General features: G+C 55.1%; 1 protein-coding gene across 1 annotated transcript; it reads left to right on the top strand.

The window, feature by feature from the left end:
• Nucleotides 1–6688: 6688 nt before the first annotated feature.
• RUFY4 (RUN and FYVE domain containing 4) lies at nt 6689–23417 on the top strand. Its single transcript, XM_045855154.1, has 11 exons — nt 6689–6768; nt 6895–6998; nt 8258–8383; nt 8711–8817; nt 9155–9298; nt 9754–9823; nt 10983–11630; nt 12333–12439; nt 17539–17685; nt 22197–22307; nt 22857–23417. Exons 1-11 carry the CDS (start codon nt 6723–6725, stop codon nt 22957–22959), a joined length of 1713 nt encoding a protein of 570 aa, XP_045711110.1. The 5' UTR covers nt 6689–6722; the 3' UTR covers nt 22960–23417.
• The last annotated feature ends 306 nt before the right edge of the window (nt 23418–23723 follow it).

Genomic DNA, 23723 nt, shown 5'->3' with positions numbered 1-23723 from the left:
CAGCCGCACAGCCTTCTGATATCCCAGGGACCCAGGCTTGCCCCCAAAGAGTGGGTAGGGCTGAGAGAGGTGGTCAGCTGACCCCCACCCACCCCCACTCCAGCTCGGCCCCCAGAATTTCTTCCTTCTCCCCCTCCCACACTTGAGCCCCATATTCCAGGGGCGAGCAAGATGATAAGAGTCACTACAGAAGGACACATGAGGGTGTTAGAGATCCTTCCCCCTTTCCCCAGACGCCTCTCGTCCCCCTTACCAAGATCTCAGAAGCACCCCGTGTACAGAGTGATGCCTTTGACTCTTGAGATGCCCGGCTGAGAGCAGGTGCTCGAGAATGCATGTTGACTAAGAGACTAGATCTTACTTGTTCCCACCACAAAGAAGAAAGGATGATGGGACACGATAAAAGCATTAGCTCACACGACTGTGGTAATCAGACTGCAGTAAATAAAGGTATCAAATCGACATGCCCTGCACCTCAAACTTCTACAATGCCACGTCAATTAAATCTCAATAAAAATAAAATTTTAAAAATACGCCAGCTTACAATGAAAGAACTTCTACTCAAACTAAGGTAATAAAAAAAAAAACTAAGAAAAAAATGCCTGTTGAATCAACGCACGGCCAGGCCCGGCTGTCTCACAGGTAGCCTGCGGAGAAGGGAACAGTTGCCACTGGGAACAAGCTACCCCGTGTCTGAGGTCAGCACATTTGGGTGGTGGTCCTGGCTCTGCCACTCACCTGTTGTGGGGCCCTAGGCCGGTCACGCCCCTCCCCTGGGCCTCAGTGTGCTCCGCTGGGACATGCGGGGGCTGGGTGGGGCAGGACCGCGGGGGGCTTGCAGGCATAGATGGCGGTGTATGTGTGTCTGTACCGTGCTCTGTGTGTGTGTGCGCATGCATCTCCACACACATTTCCCTCACAAGGGTAGCCATCGTTTGCGTCAGATTCTCCAATGGATCTGTGACCCCACAAGGTTCATAACCCCAGCCAAGGTCCTTTTTCAGCTCTGGGGGGTCTGTGATTATCTACAACTAGAGAGGGAGAAAGAGGAAGTAATTCAACCATAATAGAGGGTGTTAGATTAGACCCCAGAGCTTCCATCAGGTGGGCAGGACGAACACACAACAAGCATGCAAAAGAGGCTGCAGAACCCAGCCTCCCGGGGATCTCCTCGACTCAGCAGGTCTCCCTCCGGGCGACTGGGCAGAGGCCAGGCGAACTGCCCCGGGGACTAGATTTCGGGGAGAAGAGGCAGAGCAGCCTGGAGTCTCCGCCCTCTGCTCCCGCCACCGTCCGACAAGCACCCACTTGTATTTGGACACGGCTGAGAGTGAGGAGGCGAGGCTGGCACCTGGAGATGCCCTCCAGGCCCCTTGGCGCCCAGGTCAGAGAAGGTTTGGCGGGAAGGCTCAGGCGGCATGCCAAGCCCCACCTCCCCTTCTCCCGAGGCCGGCAGGCTGGCGTGTGCTGCCAGAGGAGGGCCCAGTGCGTACGGCAGTCATGGGACCCTGGGGAGGCCGCCCGGGGGCTGCAGGGCCACACCTCCAGGCTCCAGTAACCCACAGCTGGGACTCAGAGGCTTGGGAGACGAGGTGGGCAGCCCTCCTCAAAGCAAAGAAAAGGAGCGGCCACACATGCAGGGCAGGCGAGGGGAGTGGTGTGGGCAATGGGGCCTGAGGGGACAGAGCCGAGAGGAGGGCAGTGCGTCTGTGCAGAGGACAGGCTTAGGGGGAAGGCTGGGGACAGCCTGCAAGGGGAAGAGGGCAGTGGGGCCTGGCAGGGAGGGGGCTGCCCAGAGGGGAGAGAAGAAGGGAGAGCCTGGGGGTGGGGACAGGTGACTTGAGCACAGCCTGTGACCTAAGGAGAGGAGCTTGGCCGGTGGGATAGGGTGGGGGTCAGGGGGAGCAGGGGATGGCCTGTGGCAGGAATGGTGGCATGTTGGTGGCAGCACTGTCAGTGGGAGTGCCCTGGCTGGGAGCCCAGATGCCAGAGTAGCTTCTAAGCCCCGACTCCCAAGGGGGGCTGAGAGCCCGAGAGATGTTTATCCACCACAAGAACGTGGTAAAACGCCTCCTCGCCTCCTCGAGTGAGGTGACAGACAGCCCGGCTACTCTTTCCCGGGTCACTGAAGTGTCCTGAGAGTCGCCATATGAATAGGAGGCCTGGCAAGGAAGGACACCGCCAGCAGCAGCACCTACCCCGCCCGGCCTGGAGCCAGAGCCAGGGGGCAGCAGGCACAGGCTGGGGCTGGGCCAGAGAGTGTGGTCCTGCAGATAAAGAAAGCAGTGAGTCATGGGTGAGAGCCAGGCTCTCTCGGGAGGCAGCTCAGAAACAAGCTCATCTGAATGCAGACAGCCACCCATCCCCACCCCGTCCCTGTGGCTGTCACACACCCCCGCCCACACTCCCCTCCCCCTCCCCCTCCCCTCTCCTTGATCACCGGTGGCCCGGCTCCTGCCTCCGTCTCAGTAGACAGCCTGTTCCTCAGGTGGCCCAGCTGGCACCTGCCCCACTGCTGGCTGCTGGGGGAGCAGAGGAGGGAGGGAGACAGGGAACCAAGGAGCCCCCCGGCAGAGAAAGTAAAGTCAGAAGGGTCTGACATGGAGACAGACGGGGGGGGGGGGGTGTATGTGAACTCAGTTCCCCCTGAAAACTTTGAGGAAGGCCCAGAAGAGGAGGCACCTGGATGACCTCTGGAGGGGCCCAAAGTCTGGGGACTCTGCCATGCCACCTTCCCTCGATGGGCCCCCCACCCTTGTGCCAGGACTGAGGAGAGCCCTTTGGGAAGACCAGCCAGCGCCCGCAGGCCTCACCCAGCCCCTGGGCCCTGTGCTAGGCCCATGCTTTTGTCAGAATCACACCGGAGCCACCGGCCCTTGCAAGGGCTCATGCAACAACGACACCCCAGCCTTGTCCCTCACCGCGGTCTGTCACCGTGGTGATGACCCAGGCTAAAGCTTAGGAAGGACGGAGAGTTCCATTTATAAGCACACCCCTATGCCTGGCACTGTGGAGTATAATCATGACTATGCCACAAACCGTGCCCTGAGGGGCATCCAGTACCGTGGGGCCGAGGGATCACTTTGGGACATGTGTGTACAGGCACACGCACACGCACGTGCACGCACAACTGCTGCACTGGCTGCCCCAGTGAAGGAAGAGAAGGGAGTCAGAATGCAGCCACAGGTACATCTTGAGCAGCCCAAACTTTGAGTATCCAGGGGGAGAGGCATAAAACAGCAGCAGGACCCGAACCCCGCACAGCCAACAAATCTCAGAAGCCTGCAGCCTTCACAGCCCTGATCAGGGAGGAAACTGGGATCATGCAGGGAGCCTTGGAGGAAGATTTTGCAATCCCTAGTGACCCCAAATATCTCCCCCTCCTCCTCCTGGGAGAAACCCAGTACCTACACGTGTACCAGGCCTGGTGCTTCCCAGACAGACCCCTCATCCAGAACACCTGCCTCCTTGCGCCAGCCCATCACGACCCCTCTGGGCCGGTTTCCTACTTGCAAAGCTCCAAGACTTATCCAGAACAGAGAAATCAGGGGTGAGGGTTCACTGCCTCCACCATCCTGGGGTCAGCCTTGCTCTGGTGGGCGCCCCCCCCCCCCAGCCTGAGAAGGCCCCCTCCCTCCTGGCTCCAGAACCCTGATCAGAGAGACAGCCACAGCGCCCAGGGGGGACACACAGTCAACTCCTGGACCAGCTCAAGGGCAATTAACACTTTTGGTGCCTTTCCCCAGCATTCCCAGCCCTGTCCCCCCTGAATGGCTCCTAACCCTCATCTCAACTGTCCTTTTAAAGCCAGGTGCTACATCAGCCTCCTCCCAAAGTTACCGGAGACCCAGGCGAGACCTCAACCTAACTTTCTGTGCCTTAACCTGGTCCTAGTCCAACCCGTGCCCCTGGGGCGGCCTGCCCTTGTTGCCCACCTCCCGACCGCTGATGGGCACTTTCCTGACTTGGCTCCTTACCTGTCTCAGGTAAGCTGGGCTCTGCCTGCCACCCACTCCCCACCCCGTCATCCCCGCAGCGCCCTACCTGATGCAGGAGCCGCCGGCTGTCGCCCTGGACCAAAGCCCCGGGCTCCCAGCACTGCACCCGTGCTGGGGCCGGGGGGCTCCCCGGGGGCTGGGGGCCACAAGGGGGCCCGGGTTCCAGCGCCTCGCAGCACACCAAGCTCACCGTGCAGCCCATCCGCCCTGGCGCCCGGCGGGCCAGGGCGGGGGGCGGGGACGCGGGCGCCCCGGGAGATGGCCCGCCCCCAGCCCAGGGCGCCTCCAACGTCGGGAGGGGGCGGCGACGCCCCCAGCCCGTCCCTTCCCCGAGCCTTCTCCCACTGCACCGCCAGGAAGCGGAGGAGTGCGGGGCGGACGAGGGGCGGTGACACGGCCGCCGGGAGCAACCAGTGACAGAGGGGGACCCGAGGGCGGGGGACGCGGGGAGGGGCGGCGGCGGGGTGCCGGGGACTGGGGCGGCGGACCCGCTGAGTACGGGGTGGGGGACCCGCCGAGTACGGAACGGGGCTGGCGAGAAAGAGACCCACGGAGCAAAAGACGAGGCAGGAAGCGGTTAAGGAGACAGATAAAGAGGGAGAGACAGGGAAACAGGAACGCCGGGGACAGTGAGGGGGAACCGAGTCTCTGCCCCGGGGATACCGAGTCCGGGAGAGGAAGAGACAGGCCGGGAGTGGCTCGGGAGAGCAGCGCCCGGCGCGCGCCAGGGTTCACGTGCGCGCCCTGGGGTTTGTGAAGCAGTGATCCTCCCAGGCGCCTGCTCCCCCGTTCTCTGGCCCTGGCACTAGCCCGTGGGTCACCGCTGCCTAGCAAAACGAGGTGGAAAGATCTCAGCCTCAAGGAGGCAGGGCACATCCAGGGTGGAAGGGCCACAACTCACCTGGGCAACGCACCTGGCCCATTCCTGGATACAGCATCTCACCCGTAGTCACTTCCCTCCTTTTAGGGGTGAGTACCAGGATTGAGAGGATGGCACTGGTGACCAGCACTCATGGGGACCCCCTCAGAAGGCTGACGTAGGGAGGAGGAGAGAGACATGTGATGGGACTCTTGTCCACCCCTCCCCACCTGCATCACACTCCAACCAGGGGTCAGTAAAAACTGGCCGAGTGTCAGATCGGGCAGCATCCCAGCCTGTTAGTGCCACCTGGTGGTGGTAAGGAAGGAAGACCAGAGCAAGTGGCCTTCAGGAAAAGGGAAGGAAACTGGCAGCTGGGTGAGGCCTCGTTTGATCAACCAGTCATCCCCATCCCAGCCATTCTGCCCTGGTGCCCTTGACTGAGCCTCCGCCACTGCTCCCCCACAGTCTTCTGTTCCTCCAGCTCCGAGCACAGTTTCCCCTCCAGGGTGCTGGGCTGGGCCTGAGTCACCTCCCAGGCAGCAAACTCCGAGAAGGCTGCTCAGGAGGGACGGTCACAAGTGGCAGGCTCAGGCTGCCCCGCTGGCTCTCCGTGCCTCCACCCGCCAGGCCTGTCCAGGTGAGTAGAGACTCCTGGGTCTGGGGGAGGCCAGAGAAGGGGAACGAAGCCAGGAGTGAGGAGCTGAGGAGTTTTGATGGATGTGAGGGACAGGACGAGATGCACATCCGCGTTCCCAGGTTTCATGAACTGTGTGGGCGGGGAGGGACGTCAGAGACCCTGCCCCCGAGCCCTTGGTCTACATGTGGACGAACTGAAGCCCGAGAACTGTGAGTGACGTTCCCAAGGTCAGCAGGTAAGTTGCAGGGCCACGGTGGAGACCCGGGTCCCTTACTCCCAGCTCAGTGCTCCCTCCCTGAAGGCGGGTGCACCACCCACTCTCCTCCTTACTCTCGTCTCCCTGCTCCTGTCCCCTCTGCGGTGCCCCAGTGCTTCTTCACTCCTGCCCACCCCCAGATTCCAGCAGCCACGGCCTGGGGGGCAGGGACGAGTTTCCTGCCCCAGGCCCAGTCTTCATCCCAGGCTCTCCGAATAAGCCTACTGGCCCTCGGGGGCCGCAGCAGTCCTCTCCGAGCCCCAGGGCCCCCGGGTGGCCGGGACAAGCTGAGGTTCACGTGGGAGAGAGCAGCAAGGTTGAAACCAGGTGTCCTGCTCCCCACGACCCAGTCCGAGCCCTAGGGCCACGCCTTGCTTCTGCCTCCTTCCCCTCGGAGAAGGCACACTTTCCACTCCGCTGGGAGCCAGGAAAGGATGAGAATGTGTCTCAAGGATGGTGACGGCTCTGGGGAAGCTCCCCATGGGGAAGTGGGGCAGCTTCCCTCCGCCCAGCCTGCACATGAGCATGGATGGTGCCACCCACATCAGGCCGGGGCTGAGAGCACTGGCCCTGTGGGCACGTGGACCTGAGTTCAAATTCTAGTTTCAGAGCTTGGAGCTTGGCGGCATTGGGAAAGAGACTTACCTTCCCTGAGCCCCCAGTCTGCCTTGTAGGAAATGGAATTGCTGACCTCCCAGGGTCATTGTGGGGACTGAATAAGGCAAAGGTGTCAAGTACCCAGGAGCTGCTCCACAAGTGGGGGCCACACCCTCATCTTCCCACACTGGCCCGCACAGGCTGGGGTTATATCCTGCCAGTGAACTCACTGTGACCCTGGAGACACCGCATTTCTGCTCTAGGCCCTGGGTCTTCTTTTGTGTAAGGAGGACACTGGACAGCTGACCCCAGGGGCTCCTTCCTGGCCTGAACTTCCGGAGCCACAAGGAATCATATTATCTTCAAATACACATGGCAGAAGAGGGGGCTGCCCTCAAGGTCACCAGGGACCTGAAAGGTGAGTGTGTCCTGAGAGATTTTCTGGGACTGAACTGAGGGACAAGTCTCTGACGGTGAGGTCTTGGGAGCCTCTCCCTCAGAGACCTCACTCCCTGATGTTTAATGTCCATCATCTTCCTCACAGCTGCTGTCTCTGCCATCCTCCAGGGCTACGGGGGCAGGCATCGGGTGACAGACGCCAGCGCTGAGCTGCACAGACTCTGTGGCTGCCTGGAGCAGCTGCTGCAGGTGGGGCTCTGCCCTCCCCTCCCTCCCCTCCCTCCCCTCCCGTCCCCTCCCCTTCCTTCTCTGCAGGCCCAGATAACCAGGAGGGCTTTCCCAGATCCTTAGGGAAGAGCCACAACCCTTCCTTTGCTGCTGTGCACCGCTTCATCCCCCTCAGTCAGCAGGTCCCTCCTGACACCTAACCTCACTCATGAGGCTGTCGTTGCAGCCTGGAAGGTGCAGTGAGCAGGGCTGGGGCAGGGTGGGGAGGGGCTGGGGGCTGCCACCCTGCTCCGGAGGCTTCAGTTGCAGAAGCACAGATGTCCTAGGGCTGGCCCTCCTTGCTGCTGGTTAGAGCCCCAATCATCACTATCACTAGCTTTTACTGAGCACATACTATGTGCCAGGCTAAGCCTTTCCATGGCCCCCCTTATTCAGTGCTCACTCTAACCCCCTGAAGTGATTCATGGCCTGTCCATCCCTCACACATACATGCACTCCCCTCCTACTTCTCTGTGCGTGTATGTGTGTGTGGTGGGAATGTGTGTGTGTATGTGTGTGGTATGGGTATGCGGCGTGCCTGTGTGAGCCTCCTGCCAGTCTGTGCTCCAGTCACACCGGCCTTCTTGATCCTCTGAAGCACACCAGGAACGCACCCACCTCAGGGCCTTTGCACCTGCTATTCCCTCTGTCTGGAATGCTCTGCCCCCCAGAAATGCAGATGGCACACTTTCTCATTTCCTTCGGTTTTCAACTGGAATAGCACCTGTTCAGTAAGGCTTTCTCTAGTCACTCTAACCTCAATTTTCAACACATACATATATCTAACACGGCACACATACACACAACATGCACACGTGTGTGCACACCACGCAATTTCTATTCCCTCTTCCTGCTGTATTTATTTCTCCTTAGTGGGCAGCCCTCTCTGACATAGTATATAGTTTTACTCATTCAGTGTGTTCATTGTCTGTCTCCTCTTCCAAGACGTAAGCCCATGAGGTCAGCTTGTTCATTGCTGTATCCCCTGGACTTAGGACAGGTCTGGCACACAGTAAGTGCTCAATAAGTACTTCTGGAATGAATGAGAACACTGAACATGCAGAGAAGTCAAGCAGCTCGCTCCTGGTCACACAGCCAGTAAGGGCAGAGCCCGGACCTGAAGCCGGGTCCGTCTGTATAAGCCCTTCCCCTCTACCACGTGGCCGCCCCTCATGCGGGCACGCAGGGTGCGTTCTAGGAGGGAGCGTGTCGGTGATTCCTGCCCCCCGGCTTGCTCCCAGTTTGACCAGAAGCAGCAGAAGAGCTTCCTGAGGCCGCGGAAGGATTACTGGGACTTTGTCTGCACTGCCCTATGGCAGCAGCGGGGGAACACGGAGCCGGCACGCTTTGTCCACTCACAGGACAAGGTATGCAGTGCCAGGGGCAGGCGGGCTGGCCCCAGCATGAGGGGGTCCTGCCACCAGGCCCTTGACGGGGATCACTCAGGGTCCAGGGGACACAGGCCGGCCCAAGGCCCTGTTCTCACCCATCCCAGTTGCACCGACTGTAGGTGCCCTCCCCTGGCCCTCAGCTCTTGTGAGCGCTGTCCTCAGCACCCCTCCGGCCACCCCTTTCCTTCCCAGAGCCCCAGTCCCATAACACCTTTCTCATCAACACCCCCGTTCCCTCTCTGGGCTGGCTGAGCTCCCCTAGTCCTCACACCACCCCCACTTTGCCCCCTGTGCGCTCTGCAGTTGAAGACGCCCCTGGGGAAAGGCCGTGCCTTCATCCGCTTCTGCCTTGCCCACGGACAGCTGGCCGAGTGGCTGCAGCTCTGCCTCCTGAGCCCACAGCTCACCAGGTGGGGCTGCTGCACATGCGTCTACTCCTACCATCTGAGCCCACTGTCCCTCCCGAGTGAAAGGTCCTCCTCTACCCCGAAAAGGGTGGTTTAATATCAAGGATGAATAAAATGAGAGAGACGAGGGGGAAGGCAAGGAAGAAAGAGCAGAGGTGGGGGGTTAGAGCCCCAGTCCTGGTATCGTCACGATATGTAGGCCTCCTGCTCTCCAGGGGCCACAGCCCAGCTAGGGGAGTTGTCCCATGATGCTGTGCAGCAGAGAGGTGCATTCTCTGAGGTCAGGGGTGGCAACCGCACCAGGGCCAAAGACCAAGGGTGTTGGTCGCTGTGAACGCAGGGAATGGTATGGCCCCCGCAGCCCTCTGGTGCACCCTGACCTCCAGGAGGACATCCTGGACTCCCTCTATGCTCTCAACGGGGTGGCCTTTGACTTGGACCTGCAGCGGCCAGACCTGGACGGGGCTTGGCCCATGTTCTCAGAGTGAGTGTGTATGCGTGAAGGGGGGCCTCTTTTCATACCTGCTGCCAGTGCTACCGCCCGTCCCGAGCTAGCCGCAAGCCCTCAGCCTCTTGCGCCATCCGTTTCTCCCTCCCTTCATGCTCCCTGAGCCCCTGAACCTCCACCTCCTTCGCCTTCTGTTTTCCCAGCGTTATCTCATGATGTCCCGCGAGGCTGCACTGCATACACACTCTAAAGGGCTGTTGAGTGGCTGGGGTAGAGTGAGAAGGACGGATGTATGGTGGGATGTTAAGGGATTGGTGGATACCTGGAGGGTGGGATGCAGGGCTGGATGGAGAGAGGGGTGCGTGTGTGAGGTGGGAGGGAGGAAAAGTAGCGGAATGAATGGGTGGCTGGAAAGATGGGGCATCCTGCATCCGGGAGCCGAGACCACCTCTGGAGAGAGGCCCAGGGTCCCCCTGCCCTTTCACTTCCAGGTCCCGCTGCTCCAGCTCCAGCCGGACCCAGGGAAGAAGACCCAGAAAAGACAGAGATTCCCCAAAGGAGGTGCTCCTGCCTGACCTTCCCACTCAGTTGCCTCCTTTCCATCTCTGCAGGGACCTCAGGTTGAGCAGTAGCTGAGTCCTGCACCCAGTGGACAGACACAGAGAGGCCAATGTGTGGACCTGGGGACTAGGGGCCCACAGAAGCGAAGGCCATTTTCCTAGGATGGTGGGGGTATCGGGGAGAGAAATGAGCCACCGACACCATCTGCAGGAGCCGGTGGGGCCCGTGGGAGGAGGGGCTGCTGGAGAGGGTGACCGGAAACTGGTAGGAAACAGACCAGGGAAATAACCTCTTCTGGACAATTTGCAAAGGTCTCCAGTTCAGGGAGCAATTGAAGGGCCAGATCACCTGGTTCAGATCCCAGCCCCACCCTTACTAACCGTGGTCCTCGGTAAGTTACTTGTGGTGCTTCGCAGGAAGATTGCGGGGATGCATCGAGACAGAGCAAGGCTGCCCTGTGCTCAGTAGGCGGTAGCTGGCAGTCACCACATCCCACGAGCTCCCTGTGCCCCCACCCCCACCAGCTTCCAGGTACTAGGTACAGATACTATGAGGCCTCAGTCTCTGGCCCGAAGGAGCTCAGGTCTGCTCAAGGGGACAGACCCTAAAGGAGCACGTTGCAGCGTGACTTGTGAAGCGTCGCGATGCCAACACCCACAGGGGAACGTGGGGCCCAGAGAAAGCTTCTTGGCAGAGGGGACTCCTAGCAGGCTGTCGGTCAGTCTAAGCTTTCATCACGGTCTTACAAGGCAGGCATTATCATTCCCACTTTTCAGACAGGAAAATACGAAGGAGTCAAGTTCACAGGGAAGGATCAGAGGAGAGGGGTGGGAAGAACTTAGTGGGGAACCAGATCCACGCAGAAGGTAGACATGAAGGAGGGAGAAGGGCGTGGGCTAGCGGTGAGGGGGGACAGGGCATCGGGAAGCGCTGCTGCTCTGGCCAGATCAAAGCTGGGGCCTCAGATCAGACCACCCGGTGTTAACATTCAGATTCCCGGGCCCTCCCCAGGTCTGCTGAATCAGCATTTCCGGTGGGAGGGCCTGGGAATCTGTATAGTTAGCAAGCCTGTTGCACGCGGGCTGTGGCCTTCCCCATGTACCAGCTTGGTGAGTTGGTGCTGAGAGGGATGACAGTGCGTTTGGGGGTTTCTCTGCAGACCTCAGCTGTGCGTGGGAGCCCCAAAGGAGTCCTGCCAGAGGAGCCACACACCAGCCAAGCCAGCGGTCTGCAAGATGCACCAGCAGACCAGTTGGCTGGACTCCTCACATCCCAGCAAAACGGGCATCTTCCCCCCTTTTTGGAAGTGAAGAAAGACGATCCGAGAAGCCTCGGGGTCCCCCACAGCACGTGGGAACCAGAGGGGGAGGAGCGGCAGCAAGACCAGGAAATGGGAGCCCCAAGGGCGAGCCTCTGCCCGGGAAACTCAACACTCAGCATCCAGGGTCCGGGGGAGGGGGCCAGGCGGGCTCTGAAGGAGGTGGTAGAGACAGAGTGTGAGGTCAGAGGGGTGCCGCTGAGTGCAGGGGGTCAGAGAACAACAGAGGGGACTCGTGAAAGGGAGGCAGAGTGGGGTCGTGTCCAGAGGCTGCTGGTCTCCGGCTCCAGAGGGACAAATGAAGGCACAATGTCAAGGAGCAGAGGGGAGGGCAAGGTGCCTGGCACCCTGGGGGAGCCCAGCGTCCTTCAGAGCCCGGGACCGAAGGGAGGCTCCGCCACTGAGGAGCCACAGGAGCAAACAGGAGTGACCAGTGCAACCAGGACAGAAGACGAGGGAGCAGACGTGGCCTTGCAGGATGCAGTCGAGGTGAGAGCCGCTCAGCTGTGTGCCTGTCTGTCCTCCCCAGTCTAAGCTGGCCCACAGCTGGATGTCTCCAGGGGTCGCCTGGGGACCACTCCAGCCCACAGATCAATATTTATTGGCCTGCACAGGATTATTATTAGTTGAGGATGTCTTTTGAAAGCCGTGCATTCTTCAGTTCACCAAGGTCCCCACCTGTACCCCTTGCCTCACACCAGGCCCACTTTATTCATCAGTACTCCCTGCCTGGTCCTGATAGGCATGGGGGACACCTTTGCAACAGGTCTTCAGGGCAGTTGCCTGTTCTCAGTTTCATAGCCCCCACTGCGGGCAAGTTTCCTGTCAGTGTGTAAATTCCACTGTTGCAGATCTCGCTGAGTTGCTCTTGCTGTAGACGTGTCCCCTGGAGGTCACCCAAGGTTGTTTTAAGCCTTCCTTCAGCCTGCTCCCCAGCCAGAGTCTTCCAGGCTCTTGAGCCTTGTAACTTCCATCCCTCGGTGAAGGAAGACATGGCGTCTCCAGGCTTACCCACGGGCAGAGCCAGGCGTCACAGCTCCCAGGGCTGTCCCCAATCCTGCCTTCCTCGCAAAGGTGGTCTCACATGGCCTGAGGTCTCTCAGGGATGTTTGTCAAGTCGTTCCCTGGGCTGGGGTCTCTGTCCTCCCTCTTCATCTTCCTTTCTCCTGCCTCCTCCCCTCCCCTCCACAGAGCCTCAGACATAGGCTCCAGAAGACCAAGGAGCAAGCCCAGCACCAGGAGTGGCTGTGGAAGGAGCAGGACAGGCAGCTGAAGGCACTGCAGGAGCAGCTCACCAGGTAACCTTGGCAACCACCAGCACCCATGGGCGTGAGAGCCAGGAAGCTAGAGGGACAGGTGGCGCTCCCTGGCTCCGACTAGCATTCAGTCAGCAAGCATCCTCTGAGCTCCCCTTGTTCACCGAGCCGTGTGCAGGGCACAATCTGGGCACAATGCTGAGGCACCCAGGGCACTGCTCCTGCTCCAAGGGCTCCCACCTTCCCCTCCCATCCCCTGCCCTCCCCTTGTCCTGCCTCCTCCCTCACTGGCCTTCCTATGTAGCCACCAGGAGAGATCTATACCTCCTCTCCCCACCTTTCATTCCATACTCACGCTGACCCCTTTTTGCTGCATCCCCTGGGCTGCTCTTCTCTCTTTGCAATCCACACTGCCTCCCTGCCCCACCACCCTCCTCGCATTCCTCCGTTCCCAGTCGCACGACCTCTCTCTCACCCTCTGGATAATCATAATCATAACTATATTTACCACATCCCTAGCACTTTTCTAAGTGTTTCTGCGTAACAGCCTTATGAGATAGGTTTTCTAAGAACCCCCGTGATATAGTATAGATGAGCAAACTACGGCCCAAAGATGCTGCCCAGAGGACCCTCCTGCTATTTTGACAGCTGCTCCTGGTGCTCAAGACTTCCGCTAAAGACCCGAGGGAAGTGAGGCACGAGCCATTTGGATATGTGGTGGAGGAATGTTCTAGGCAGGGGGGACAGCAAGAGCAGAGGCTCCAAATGAGCACGGCAGGTTCTAGAAACATCAGGGAGGCCATTGTGGCCCAGGGGGTGAAGAAAGGAGGGGATGCAGGGAAAGGCCAGGTGGGTAACGGGGACCTTCCCTGCTAGGCACCAGAAAGATCTTGGCTTTGACTAAGACTGAGATGGGAGCCAAGTTCTGAGCGGGGAAAGGACACAATACGACTATTTGTTTAAATGTTAAAAGATATGTTTATTTGCTTTTTAAAACAATTTGATGGTTTTTGGTGTATTTACAAAGCTGTGCATCAATACAGTAAATTTTAGAACATTTCGTCACCCCCAGGAAAATCCTGTGCCAGTTAGCCACTCACTGCCCATTTCCTCCAGCCTCCCGGCCCTAGGCAACCACTGATCTGTCTTCTGTCTCATAGGTGTGCCTATTCCGGACTGACCTGTGTCTCCCAGGGCTCTGTGAAGCTGGTCTGGGGGAGGCAGGGGTGGAAGCAGGGCGAGCGGGGAGGAAGCTTCCCCACTGTGCGGGGGGGCCACGGAGCCTCGGGCTGTGCTGGTGGCAGTGCAGGTGCAGAGAGGCTGCTGGGTTCTGGATCCGCTGGGAGGCCAGACTTCAGGAGGCATCGGATGTGAGGTTCGAGAGGAAGGTGGAAGTCAAGAACGACTCTGAGTTTTCGGGCGGGGGAAGCTAGGGTCACCACTGACTGTCTCCTGTGGCAGAGCAGGTTTCTGCGGAACGTTCAGGAGCTGAGTTTTGAGCGTGTTGGGTTTGAGGCACCTGTTAGACACCCAAGCGGAGCCTCGGGGAAGGCAACTGAGTGTGGGGTTCGGGAGAGAGGCGTGGGCTCGGGGTCTGTTGCGGAGTCAGGGAAATGCAGGTAGTGAGTAACAGAAGCTCCAGAGGCTGGGAAAGCACCTCATTCCCAGGAAAGGGGGCTTCGGGCATCAAGCTGGTGACAGGTGTCTGGGCACCAGGGCACAGAAGTGCCACAGGGCCCAGTCAGTCCATCAACAATACTCCCTGTGCCTCTGCTGTGGCTGTGAGCGGGAACAGCAGTGAACAAACCAGGCCAGGCCTGCTCTCACAGACCTGGGCAAATGGACAGTAGACCCACAGATAGAAACACAGTGTCCGGTAGGCATAGGCCGTATGGAGAAAAATCAGTCCAGGGAAAGGGAAAGAGAGACAGGACAGTCTTCTAGACATAGGATCAGGGAAGCCCTCTCTGAGGAGGTGACATTTCAGGTGAAACCCCATCCACGGGAAAACCGGGCCAGGCAGGTATCTGGGGAGGAATGCTCCAGGCGGGGGACCAGCAAACACGAAGAAGGCCAGGAGAAGTGTGCCTGGGGACAAGCCATCTTTGTGGTGGAGGCAGAGGGAGATGCCCCGTGCTGTGGGATGCTAGAACAGAATACTTAGCAGGGGTCTCACGGTGTGACTTAGGTTTTTAAAGAGTGGCTCTGGCCGTACTGTGGAGGGTAGACGGAGAGTAGGTGGGATGCAGAGCCCCGGGCTAGATGCGTGGGGAGCACACAGCGGAGCATCCCGGCAGCCAGCACCAGAGCAGACCAGCCTGCAGTGCCTCTGCAAATACACTCGGAACTAGATATCGGACTGACAGCACCCACTTCCTGGCTTTGTGGCTGTGTGTTGCTGGGAGAGTGGCCTTCCTTCTCTGGCCTCAGGGGCCTGATTTGCAAAAAGAGATGGCTGGATCTCTAAAGTTCTTTCTTCCAGCTCAGCTGAGCTCCTCTGAGGCATGCCCCGGGTTCTTAAGGATTTTCCCTTGCTCCCACCCGCTGCCCACTCAGCACTGGTGCCACAAACCACTGGTGATCAGGGCTCAGCATGGATACAAGTGTGGGGAGACACAGAGATTAGAGCTAAACAGGCAAGCATTCGGATCTCTGCTCCTTCCACTTACCAAGCTGTGTGACCCTGGTGAGTGTTACTCCCTCTCTGAAGCTCCATTTTCTTTCCTGTAAAATTATGATCACAATACCTGTCCCATAAATTTGCAAAAATGAAATGAAACAGGCTATTAAAGCACTGAGCTTAATGCCTGGCACATAGTAGGTGTTCTAGACTTTGATTCCTTCCATGTCCCCTCCTAAACTAGGAGTGTCTGTTACCCTCTGCTTTAAATACTCCAACGGCTTCCCACTGCACTGAGACTGAAGTCCAGCTCTCTTGGGGCCACTGAGGGGCAGCTCAGGCCCCGCCCACCTCCCACCCCATCTCCTGGCTCTGCTACCCCTGCCATTCTTGGTATTCCAGCTTCACTAGCCTTCTTTCCGATCCTCAGACAAGCCGAGTTCTTTCCAACTGGCAGATCTTTGCACGTGCCCTTCTCTAGCTGTGCCTGGCTGACTTCCCATCTTTTAGCTCTGCTTCAGCGTCACCTGGTTTAAGAAGCCTTCCCTGAGCACCCTCCCAAGTCTCTGTCTCAGCCCCTCCTTTGTTTCTGTCGTATACGGAGCTTAAATTATCTTCCTGGTCTGTCATTTGTTTTGACCACTGCCCCAAACACCCTGTCAGTTCCACCAGGAGCCATGGGCACTGCTCTATTGCTGGTACACAGTAGGTGCTTGCTGTTATTCCCTCCCACCTCAAAGACACACAGTAACCTCGGTTGTCATATTAAGGGCCACATGGGCCACAACACAGGCCCTGGGGTCACTGGGTAAGTAAACTGTCTTAGGAAAATGAAATCAGCAGCTAAGAAAGGAGGAGGCTGAAGACTAGACTGGTCACTGGAAGTCCAAACATGGCCCCGATCCAATGCCTGAGTACAAAAACTCTCTTTGTTATGGCTGCCGGGATTGGCGTTTTCGGAATTCGAGTGCCCTTCTGTTGTTGATTGGATGGCATGGCCCACCCAGTTTTCTTCGCTGCAGCTGGCTACATGGAAGCACTTAAAAAAGTAATAACTCAATTCATTGTCAAGCCTCTTGCAAGCCTCTCCTTCCCCCCACACGCACTCTGGCCCAGGGCTGTGGGCACGCACGTGCACACGCATGAGAGGCCGTGGGACACGCACAGCCATCGCAGCACCCTCCGGTCTGCGAGATGGAGTAAGAGGCTGGGACCTTTGTATTTCCAGTCCAGTAGATTTCTTGGAACCTTCTAGAAAGCTACTAAAGACAAAAGGAAGGAGCAAGAATAGAGCTGAAGAGGTTCCAAGCCTAAAGCTGAAATAGAAATTTAAGAAAGCCATATGCTTAATATTACTTTTTTTAATTGAAAAGACAATGTAACATTAACTTTTCAAAATATTTTACAGCCAAAAGCCACCCCAGATCCTACATCACTCCCCTCCCTTCCCCAAGCACCGCGGTTATTTTCAGATGGACACAGCCCATCCAGCCTGGGTGCCCAGACGCCCGCCCGCCTTCCCCCAGAGAGCCGCCAGGACTGTGAACATGTCTTTCAGAAGGTTTACATTTTACAATGGAAATGGTTCTGAAAGGAAAACAAATGGAAATGTTGGCTCATCTCCGGGAGAGGAAGACACGACACTAGGCCCTGTTTTCGTTTCTCCGCACGGCTGGTGGAGAGCCTGCCTGTAGTGCCAGTCCGCACACGGCTCAGTGTGGTGTGTGGTGTGTGGTGTGGTGTCTGTGGGGTGTGGCGTGTGGCGTGTTGAGAGAGTGTGCGGTAGGGAGTGTGTGTCACATGGTGGGGTGTGAGTGTGTGGTGTGTGGTATATAGTGTGTGGTGTGCATGTGTGGCATGTAGTGTGTGACCTGTGTGGTATGTGTTGTGAGTGTGTGCCTGGTGTGTGTGGTGTGGTGTATGTGTGGTATGTGGTATATGTGATGTGCTATGAATGTGAGTGCACTGTGTTGTAAGTGTATTTGGTGCATGGTGTGTATGTATATGTGTAATGTGATGTGTGTGTCTATGTATAGTGTGGTGTGTGTGTGGTGTGTGTATATGTGTAATGTGTGTGTGTGATGTGATGTGCGCGTATGGTGTGGGGTGTGTACTATAGTGTGTGCATATATAGTGTGGCACATGTATATGTATGTGTGGTATGTGTGATCTTGTGTGTGTATAGTGTGGGTGTGTGTAGTGTAGGGTGTGTGTGTGTGTGTACGTAGTGTGGGGTGTGTATATGTGGTATATGTATGTACAGTGTGAGGGTGTATGTGTATAGTGTAAGGGGTGTGCATGTATAGTGGGGGGATGTGCGTGTGTAGTGTAGTGTGTGTATGTATGGTGTGGTGGGGGGCATGTGGTGTATGTGTGTATAGTGTGTGGTGTGTGTGGGTGTGGACTTCAACTGCAGGGGGCGCCCAGCCCCCTCATGGGCTTCCCGTCAGGCAGAGGCCCCGCCTGGCTCAGTCAAAGCTGAGCGTCTTTCCTGAGAACGGAGCCTGCCTTTTGTGCACAGGTGTCAGGAAGAGAGAGCCCGGCTGCAGGCGGAGCTGGAGCAGAAGCAACAGGAGGCTGAAAGGAGGAGCGCCGTGTACGAGGAGGAGCTCCGAGGGCAGCGGGACCTGGTCCAGGCCATGAAGAGGCGGGTGTTGGAACTGATTCAGTAAGTGGGGGGCCAGCGACCAGGGTGCAGAAAGGGAAATGGTATGAGAACTAGAGGCTGGGGGATGAAAATTCTGCTCCGCTAGCAACTATTAAGCAGGATGCTGGACCTTTATATATACTAACTCGTTTCTTTCTTTCTTTTTTTTTTTTTGATTGCTCTTATTCCCAGCTTACAAACTGAGGGTCAGAGAGGCTGACTTGGCTACCAAGGACACACAGCATAAAAATTACATAGAGTCCTCTGGCTCTAATGCATGCCCCCACCCAAACCAACCCCCACGTGCATACACGCCTACTAAAGTTAGGAGAAGGGAAAGGAGCCTATGGACTTAGAAGGGATTAGAGAAAGGGCAGGGTAACCAAGAGGTAATCGCATGTCCCACACCTGCCTGCCTACTGGACTTCCTCAGATCACAGGGCCTGCAGCCGTCCTGGGTTAGCTGTCTTAGGTTCCAGAGGTAGAGCTCCCCAGGACCAATTCCAAGCTCACTGAGGGGTGGCGGAGATAGGTAAAGCCTGGTTTCTGCTCTTCAGTCTAGTGGGAGATAATCCAGATTCATTATCCTTTACCCAGTCCAGGAGGTAAGAGACCATTGCTCTCAGGTTCCATTAGAACAGGAAGGTTGCTGCAGGATCATCTAGGACTAAATCCTCTAGCACAAAACCCAAGTGACATTAAAGATGAGAGAAGGGAGAGATCAACCTGAAAAGAACACACAAAAAACTTAAGGGGTGATCTCCTCCCAGGAACTGTCAAATGGGAGGAAGGGAGATATAAAAAATTAGCCATGTATCTCACAAAAGAATTTAAGGTAGCTAACGATAAAAGACAGATATAGAGATATAGATATGTGATTGTTAAAGAAAAGTGGAAGATTTTATGGTAAACAAAAGACATATACTCCCAAAGCGTTAGGATTAGGGTTAGAGTTAAAGCGTGGCAGCAGAATCAAAAAGGGAAACACAGCAACTTACCTGAAATTCACTGTCCATTCAAAGGAAATATACCAGTTCACGAATAGAGAGACCAACGTTTTTCCTAGTGATGAAGAAATTCATCGGAAGGTCCCAAACTACATGATATAATGTCCCTTGCAAAAGCATTTGGGAAGACATGGCCCTAAGCAAAAAGTGAAAAAAAAAAAAAAAGCCATGGAGGTTGACTTCTGCATCAAGATGCTAAACTGACCACACAGCATCTGTTCTCCATCCTCAGATCTCACCAAAATGATTGTAAAAGAATAAAACTTACAACAGAGAGAAAGGTGGAGGGGCCAACCACAGATGAGAGATTTCAGCCAGTTTCCAGAAGCCGGGAAATGGATGGAGAAGTGGGGACTGGATTGAGCCCAAGTTAGAACATTAGAGCCCAGGGACACCGGGAGCACACGTGGCAGAAGTGAGATGAGGGGTAGAAATCAGGAAAAATCAACTGGCAGAGCCACTAGAAAGAGCAGTGTGCACCCCCTGCTCTCTGCCTGCCTCCCCAGCTGCAGGACGTTCAACAGTGGAGGGGCTTATCTCCCAAGCAAATAATCAAAATGTCCTTATCTGGAGAATAATGGAGAGCAATGTGTTCTGGCATCTGAGAGCCTGGTGCAGCAGATAGCGGCCAGCCCAGTCCCTCCTAAAGGGAAGCCACAAGTCAATGACCACTGTCTGCTACCCGGAGCTCCAGCAACTTGACTGCCTCCTCTCACGTGAAATGGCAACCCAGTTTTGTAGGCATTTGAGGACAGTCTAGAACATAAAAAGGAGATAAACAAAGAAAGAGCCATCTTCCATTAAAGAAGGGGCTATGGAAGCAAACCGCCAAAAGATGAGAAACATTCTTGGAAATTAAAATATCCCTGAAGATTTTCTAAATTCACTAGGGTTGGACGAGAAAGATGAGGCAGTCTCTCAGAAACTAGAATAAAAAGCACAGAGATGTAGAACATATGAACGAACTAATTAGAGACCTAAAGAATCAATCCAGAAGTTCCATAATTTCTTCAACTGACAGGAATTCCGAGGGAGGGAGAGGGAGAGAGAGAGAGACTGAATCAGGTAACAACATGAGAGACGTTCCCAGCCCTAACGGTCACATTTGATTTAAAGATTTTACTGAGGGACCAGCACAATAAATGAAAGGGGGGACCATGTCTAGATACATCATTGTGAAATTTCTGTTAAACAAAGATAAAAAGACTATCTTAAAAGACAGGTCACTTATCAAAGAAGGAGAACACAACAACTGTTAAGAATCAATGGTGTAACACTTTCAACTTCTAAGAGCTGCGTTTTGCCCTAGAATTCTGTGTTCCACCAAACTGCAAAGCCAGGAGGGAAGGTGATGAAGAAAAAGACACTTTTCAGACAGATCACAGAAAATTCACCTCCCACATAGCATTCTTAAGAAGCTAATTAAGGATGTGTCCCAGAGAAACAAGGAAGTAAGCCAAGAAAGGAGAACATGTGGAATTCAGGAGACAGTAGCCCTAGCCCAGGAGACAACGAAAGGGAATTCCCAGGATGGCAAGTGAGCAGCAAGGCCAGGAAGCAGTCAGTCCAGGCTGTGGCAGAAGTGTTGGGAGCCCATAAAGTACCTGATATGATGGAGAATTGGGGGGGGTGGGTGGAAGTCATTAGGCTATGTTAAAAGTAAGTCATGCAAGGAATAAAGAAAGGCAATTAGACACACAATGCAGTATACAGATGATGTATCATAAAATTGTACACTTGAACTCTATATAATTGTATTAACCAATGTCACCCCAATAAGATAAAATAATATACTGTAAAAGAAAGGCAATTAGAAAGTCCTGGGAAAACAAAAAATTTTCTAAGAAGGGAAATATTATACAGCACAGCTCTGCTTGAAGCAGTACGTTTATGTATTGTCTAATAATGTAAATACTAGTCACTGATTTTTTTCTGTGTTAGATTCAACCTAAAGGCAAAGCACAGAAAATGATGGTAATTCTATAACAAACATAAGCATTACCATCTAAACAATGTGGTTGCCATCTACATTAGGTGTAGAACAGAACCCAATAGAACTTTTTGTGAGGATGGAAATGTTCTATACTTGTCCTGTCCAAAATGGTAGCTACTAGTCACATAGACTGATTGAGTACTTCAAATGGGATTGGTGTGACTGAGGAACTGAAGTTCTCATTTTATCTAACTGTAATTAAGTTACATATAAATTTACATAGTCTCAGGTGGTTAGCGGCTACCCTATTCGATGGTGCAAGAGTAGATGACCAGCTAGGAGGCGGGAGACAAAAAGGGATACTGGCATCACTGTATCACAGAAAGACAGTCAGAAGACACTGCCTATAGTTAATAGAACGAGTAAGAAATAAATGTATGAGAATATGCTGTAAAAGTCCAGTAGTAACCAATAAGGGAACCAGAAATAGGGATATACCTACATTGGGAGGAAGGAGAAGGACTTAGTGGAGATGGCTATAGATAAGCTAAACCCTCTGACATCAAGGTAAGGAGCTCTATAGAAGACGTCCTCTCGATAAATCAGAAAGGAGAGATAGGAGCATGTTACTTAAATATGGAAGTGCCACCAGGAGAGAAAGCTAAAAGATGTCAGGAGTGGTTTGCCATTGAGAATGGGAAAGTGTCTATTACCTTTTGATAGAAAACCCTCTGTACTGTTCAGTTTTACATAATGGGCATGTATCATTTCAATCAAAATTGAAAACAACCCACCTTTCTAACACACTCTCTAAAAAGAACCATGAAGGTAAGTTTTGGAGGTGCATAAGCATACGGAACTTCAGGGCAGTCTGTACTAAGTGCGGGATAGAATAATGGGCGCGCTGTGCTATGGGAGTCTGGGCCAAGAAGGCCCCAGGGGCCTCTACCAACAGGAAGCACTCCTTAGAGGAGGCGGGCCATGAACAGGTTCTTAAATTGTGGGTTAAGGTCATGTTGGGCAAGAGGGACCTGTCACCATCCATCCAGTCTTCCTGGAAAGGCTGGAGTCTCCCTGATCTCTTGTGTGTGAGTCTTTCTAACTCTTTATTTTTCTCTCTCTCTTTCACCATCGCTGTGTCTTTCTCTGCCTTTTCATCTTTGTCTATATTCATCTCTCCCTCTCTGTGTCTGTCCCTGTTTGCCCCTGCATCTTCCTCCCTCTGTCTCTCTCCCACTGCATTTATCTCTCCACTTCTCTGTGTCTGTCTGGCTCCCGCACCAACTCCCTGACTTCCTTTCTCTCTGAGTGACTGTCTCTCTGTCCCTCTGTGTCTCCCTCCCCATTTCTGTGTCTCTGTTGCTCTGCCCCACTGTTTCTCTGTCTTTGTCTCTGTGAGACTCCCTCTGTCACTCTCTCTCCCTTATGCTTCATCTTTGTGAAACACCCTCTCTTTCTGTTCGTCTCTGTCTCTCCATCTGTGCCATTCCCAACTCTATATTTTCCTATCTGTGTTCTCTCTCTCCCTCTCTCTCTCCCTCTCTCTCTCCCTTTTTCTCTCCCCGCCCCCATCCCCTCCATCTGCCCGTCAGAGAGAAAGATAACCTGTGGCAGAAGGTTCAGCACCTCTCTTCCGTGGCCCCTGGATGCTGCATCAGCTGTAGCAAGGTCTTTGGCCGGCTGTCTCGGCGGTACCCATGCAGGTAATGGGTAGGACACAGAATCCTTCCTCTGGGACAGCCTCGTTTCCACCAGCCCACAGCCCCCTGCCCACTCTGGGGAAGGGAGACACACAGGAACTGGGCATTTATGAAAGACATCGTAAAGCTGACCACTCATATTACCTAGCACTTAGCAAAGACATGAATGAGAACAGTGGGGAAAGGTCAGACAGGAATGGCATCTGGAAGATGGGACCGCGTAACCCTTCCAAGAATAGACTTAATGGGTTTCTTGTTAAGTCTATTAAGCTGCTGCCCTCAGCTCCCTCTGGGAACACAGTGGCAGGACAAGCAACAGGAGGGAGGAAAGTGGGCCATCAGGAGAACCTGCCATTTGGAATAAGAGGACCCTAGAGGAGTGGGGCATCGGGACACCCTTCAGGAAAGGGGAGGTCTCCTGGGACAGACCCGGGGCTGTCCTGCCGGGATATGAGAAACAGATAGGTAGACTCGAATATGCTCGAACGCTATGGCCCCTCCTCTGTCCACCCCCCACCCCGTGCTCTTCACTCTTCCCACCTTTGCTCCCAGGCTGTGCGGAGGCCTGGTTTGCCATGCCTGCTCTGTGGGTTACAAGAAGCAAGAGCACCGCTGCCCATCCTGTGCCCAGAAAGGAGAAGCCCAGGGCGTCTGATCAAGACCTACCCAGGACTGGCCATCCCACCCCACCTCCCCTCCACCCTCCCGGGACCTGTGGTCTGACCGGCACTGCTTTCTAGAACTTGGTCACTGGAGGCGGACAGCACTTGAGTTGCCAGACTGGGGTGCAGAGGATGAAAGGAGCCAGGTCAGCAGGCAGGAGACAGGCTCCAGCCCTGCATCCGCCACTGAAGAGCTGGGCGACTTTGTCAAAGCTCTCCGCTCCCCGGACGTTTTCCTGTAACACGCGGAAACACCAGGCACCAATTGCTCTGAGGTCCGTTTGGGCTCAGAAAGCCCTTGACTGCGCATAAGATCCGACAGCCTGCCTTTCTTCTCCACGTGCCTCCTCACCCAGGCCGCCACCCCTCACGGTACTGCCCGGTCTCCGGGTCCTCCAGACCTTCTGTCTGGGTCTGCTTCAGGGCCTGTTGTTGTTCTGTTTTGTTTTTAACAGCTTTCCCGAGGTTCTGCTAACATATAATACACTTCACATAAATTGAACAATTTGATGACTTTTGACTTTAATTTATACCCATGAAATCATCACCGTACTCAAAAGAATGAACACATCCATCAGCCCCCAAGTGTCCCCATGCCCTCTGTGATCTCTCCCACCCCGCTCCTCTCCCCATCCCCAGGCAACCGCTGACCTGCTTTCTGTCACTAGAAACCAGCTTGCATTTTCTAGACTATATATGTCCACATATATATAATTTTATGTGAATGGAAGCACACCGTCTGCCTTCCTTCACTCAG

Source organism: Phyllostomus hastatus, unplaced genomic scaffold (genome assembly GCF_019186645.2).
Source record: "Phyllostomus hastatus isolate PE091 unplaced genomic scaffold, TTU_PhHast_1.1 phas_contig_137, whole genome shotgun sequence".
NCBI lineage: Eukaryota > Metazoa > Chordata > Mammalia > Chiroptera > Phyllostomidae > Phyllostomus > Phyllostomus hastatus.
The sequence above is the reverse complement of the archived record's forward strand: the minus strand, read 5'-3'. Positions and strand labels throughout refer to the sequence as shown.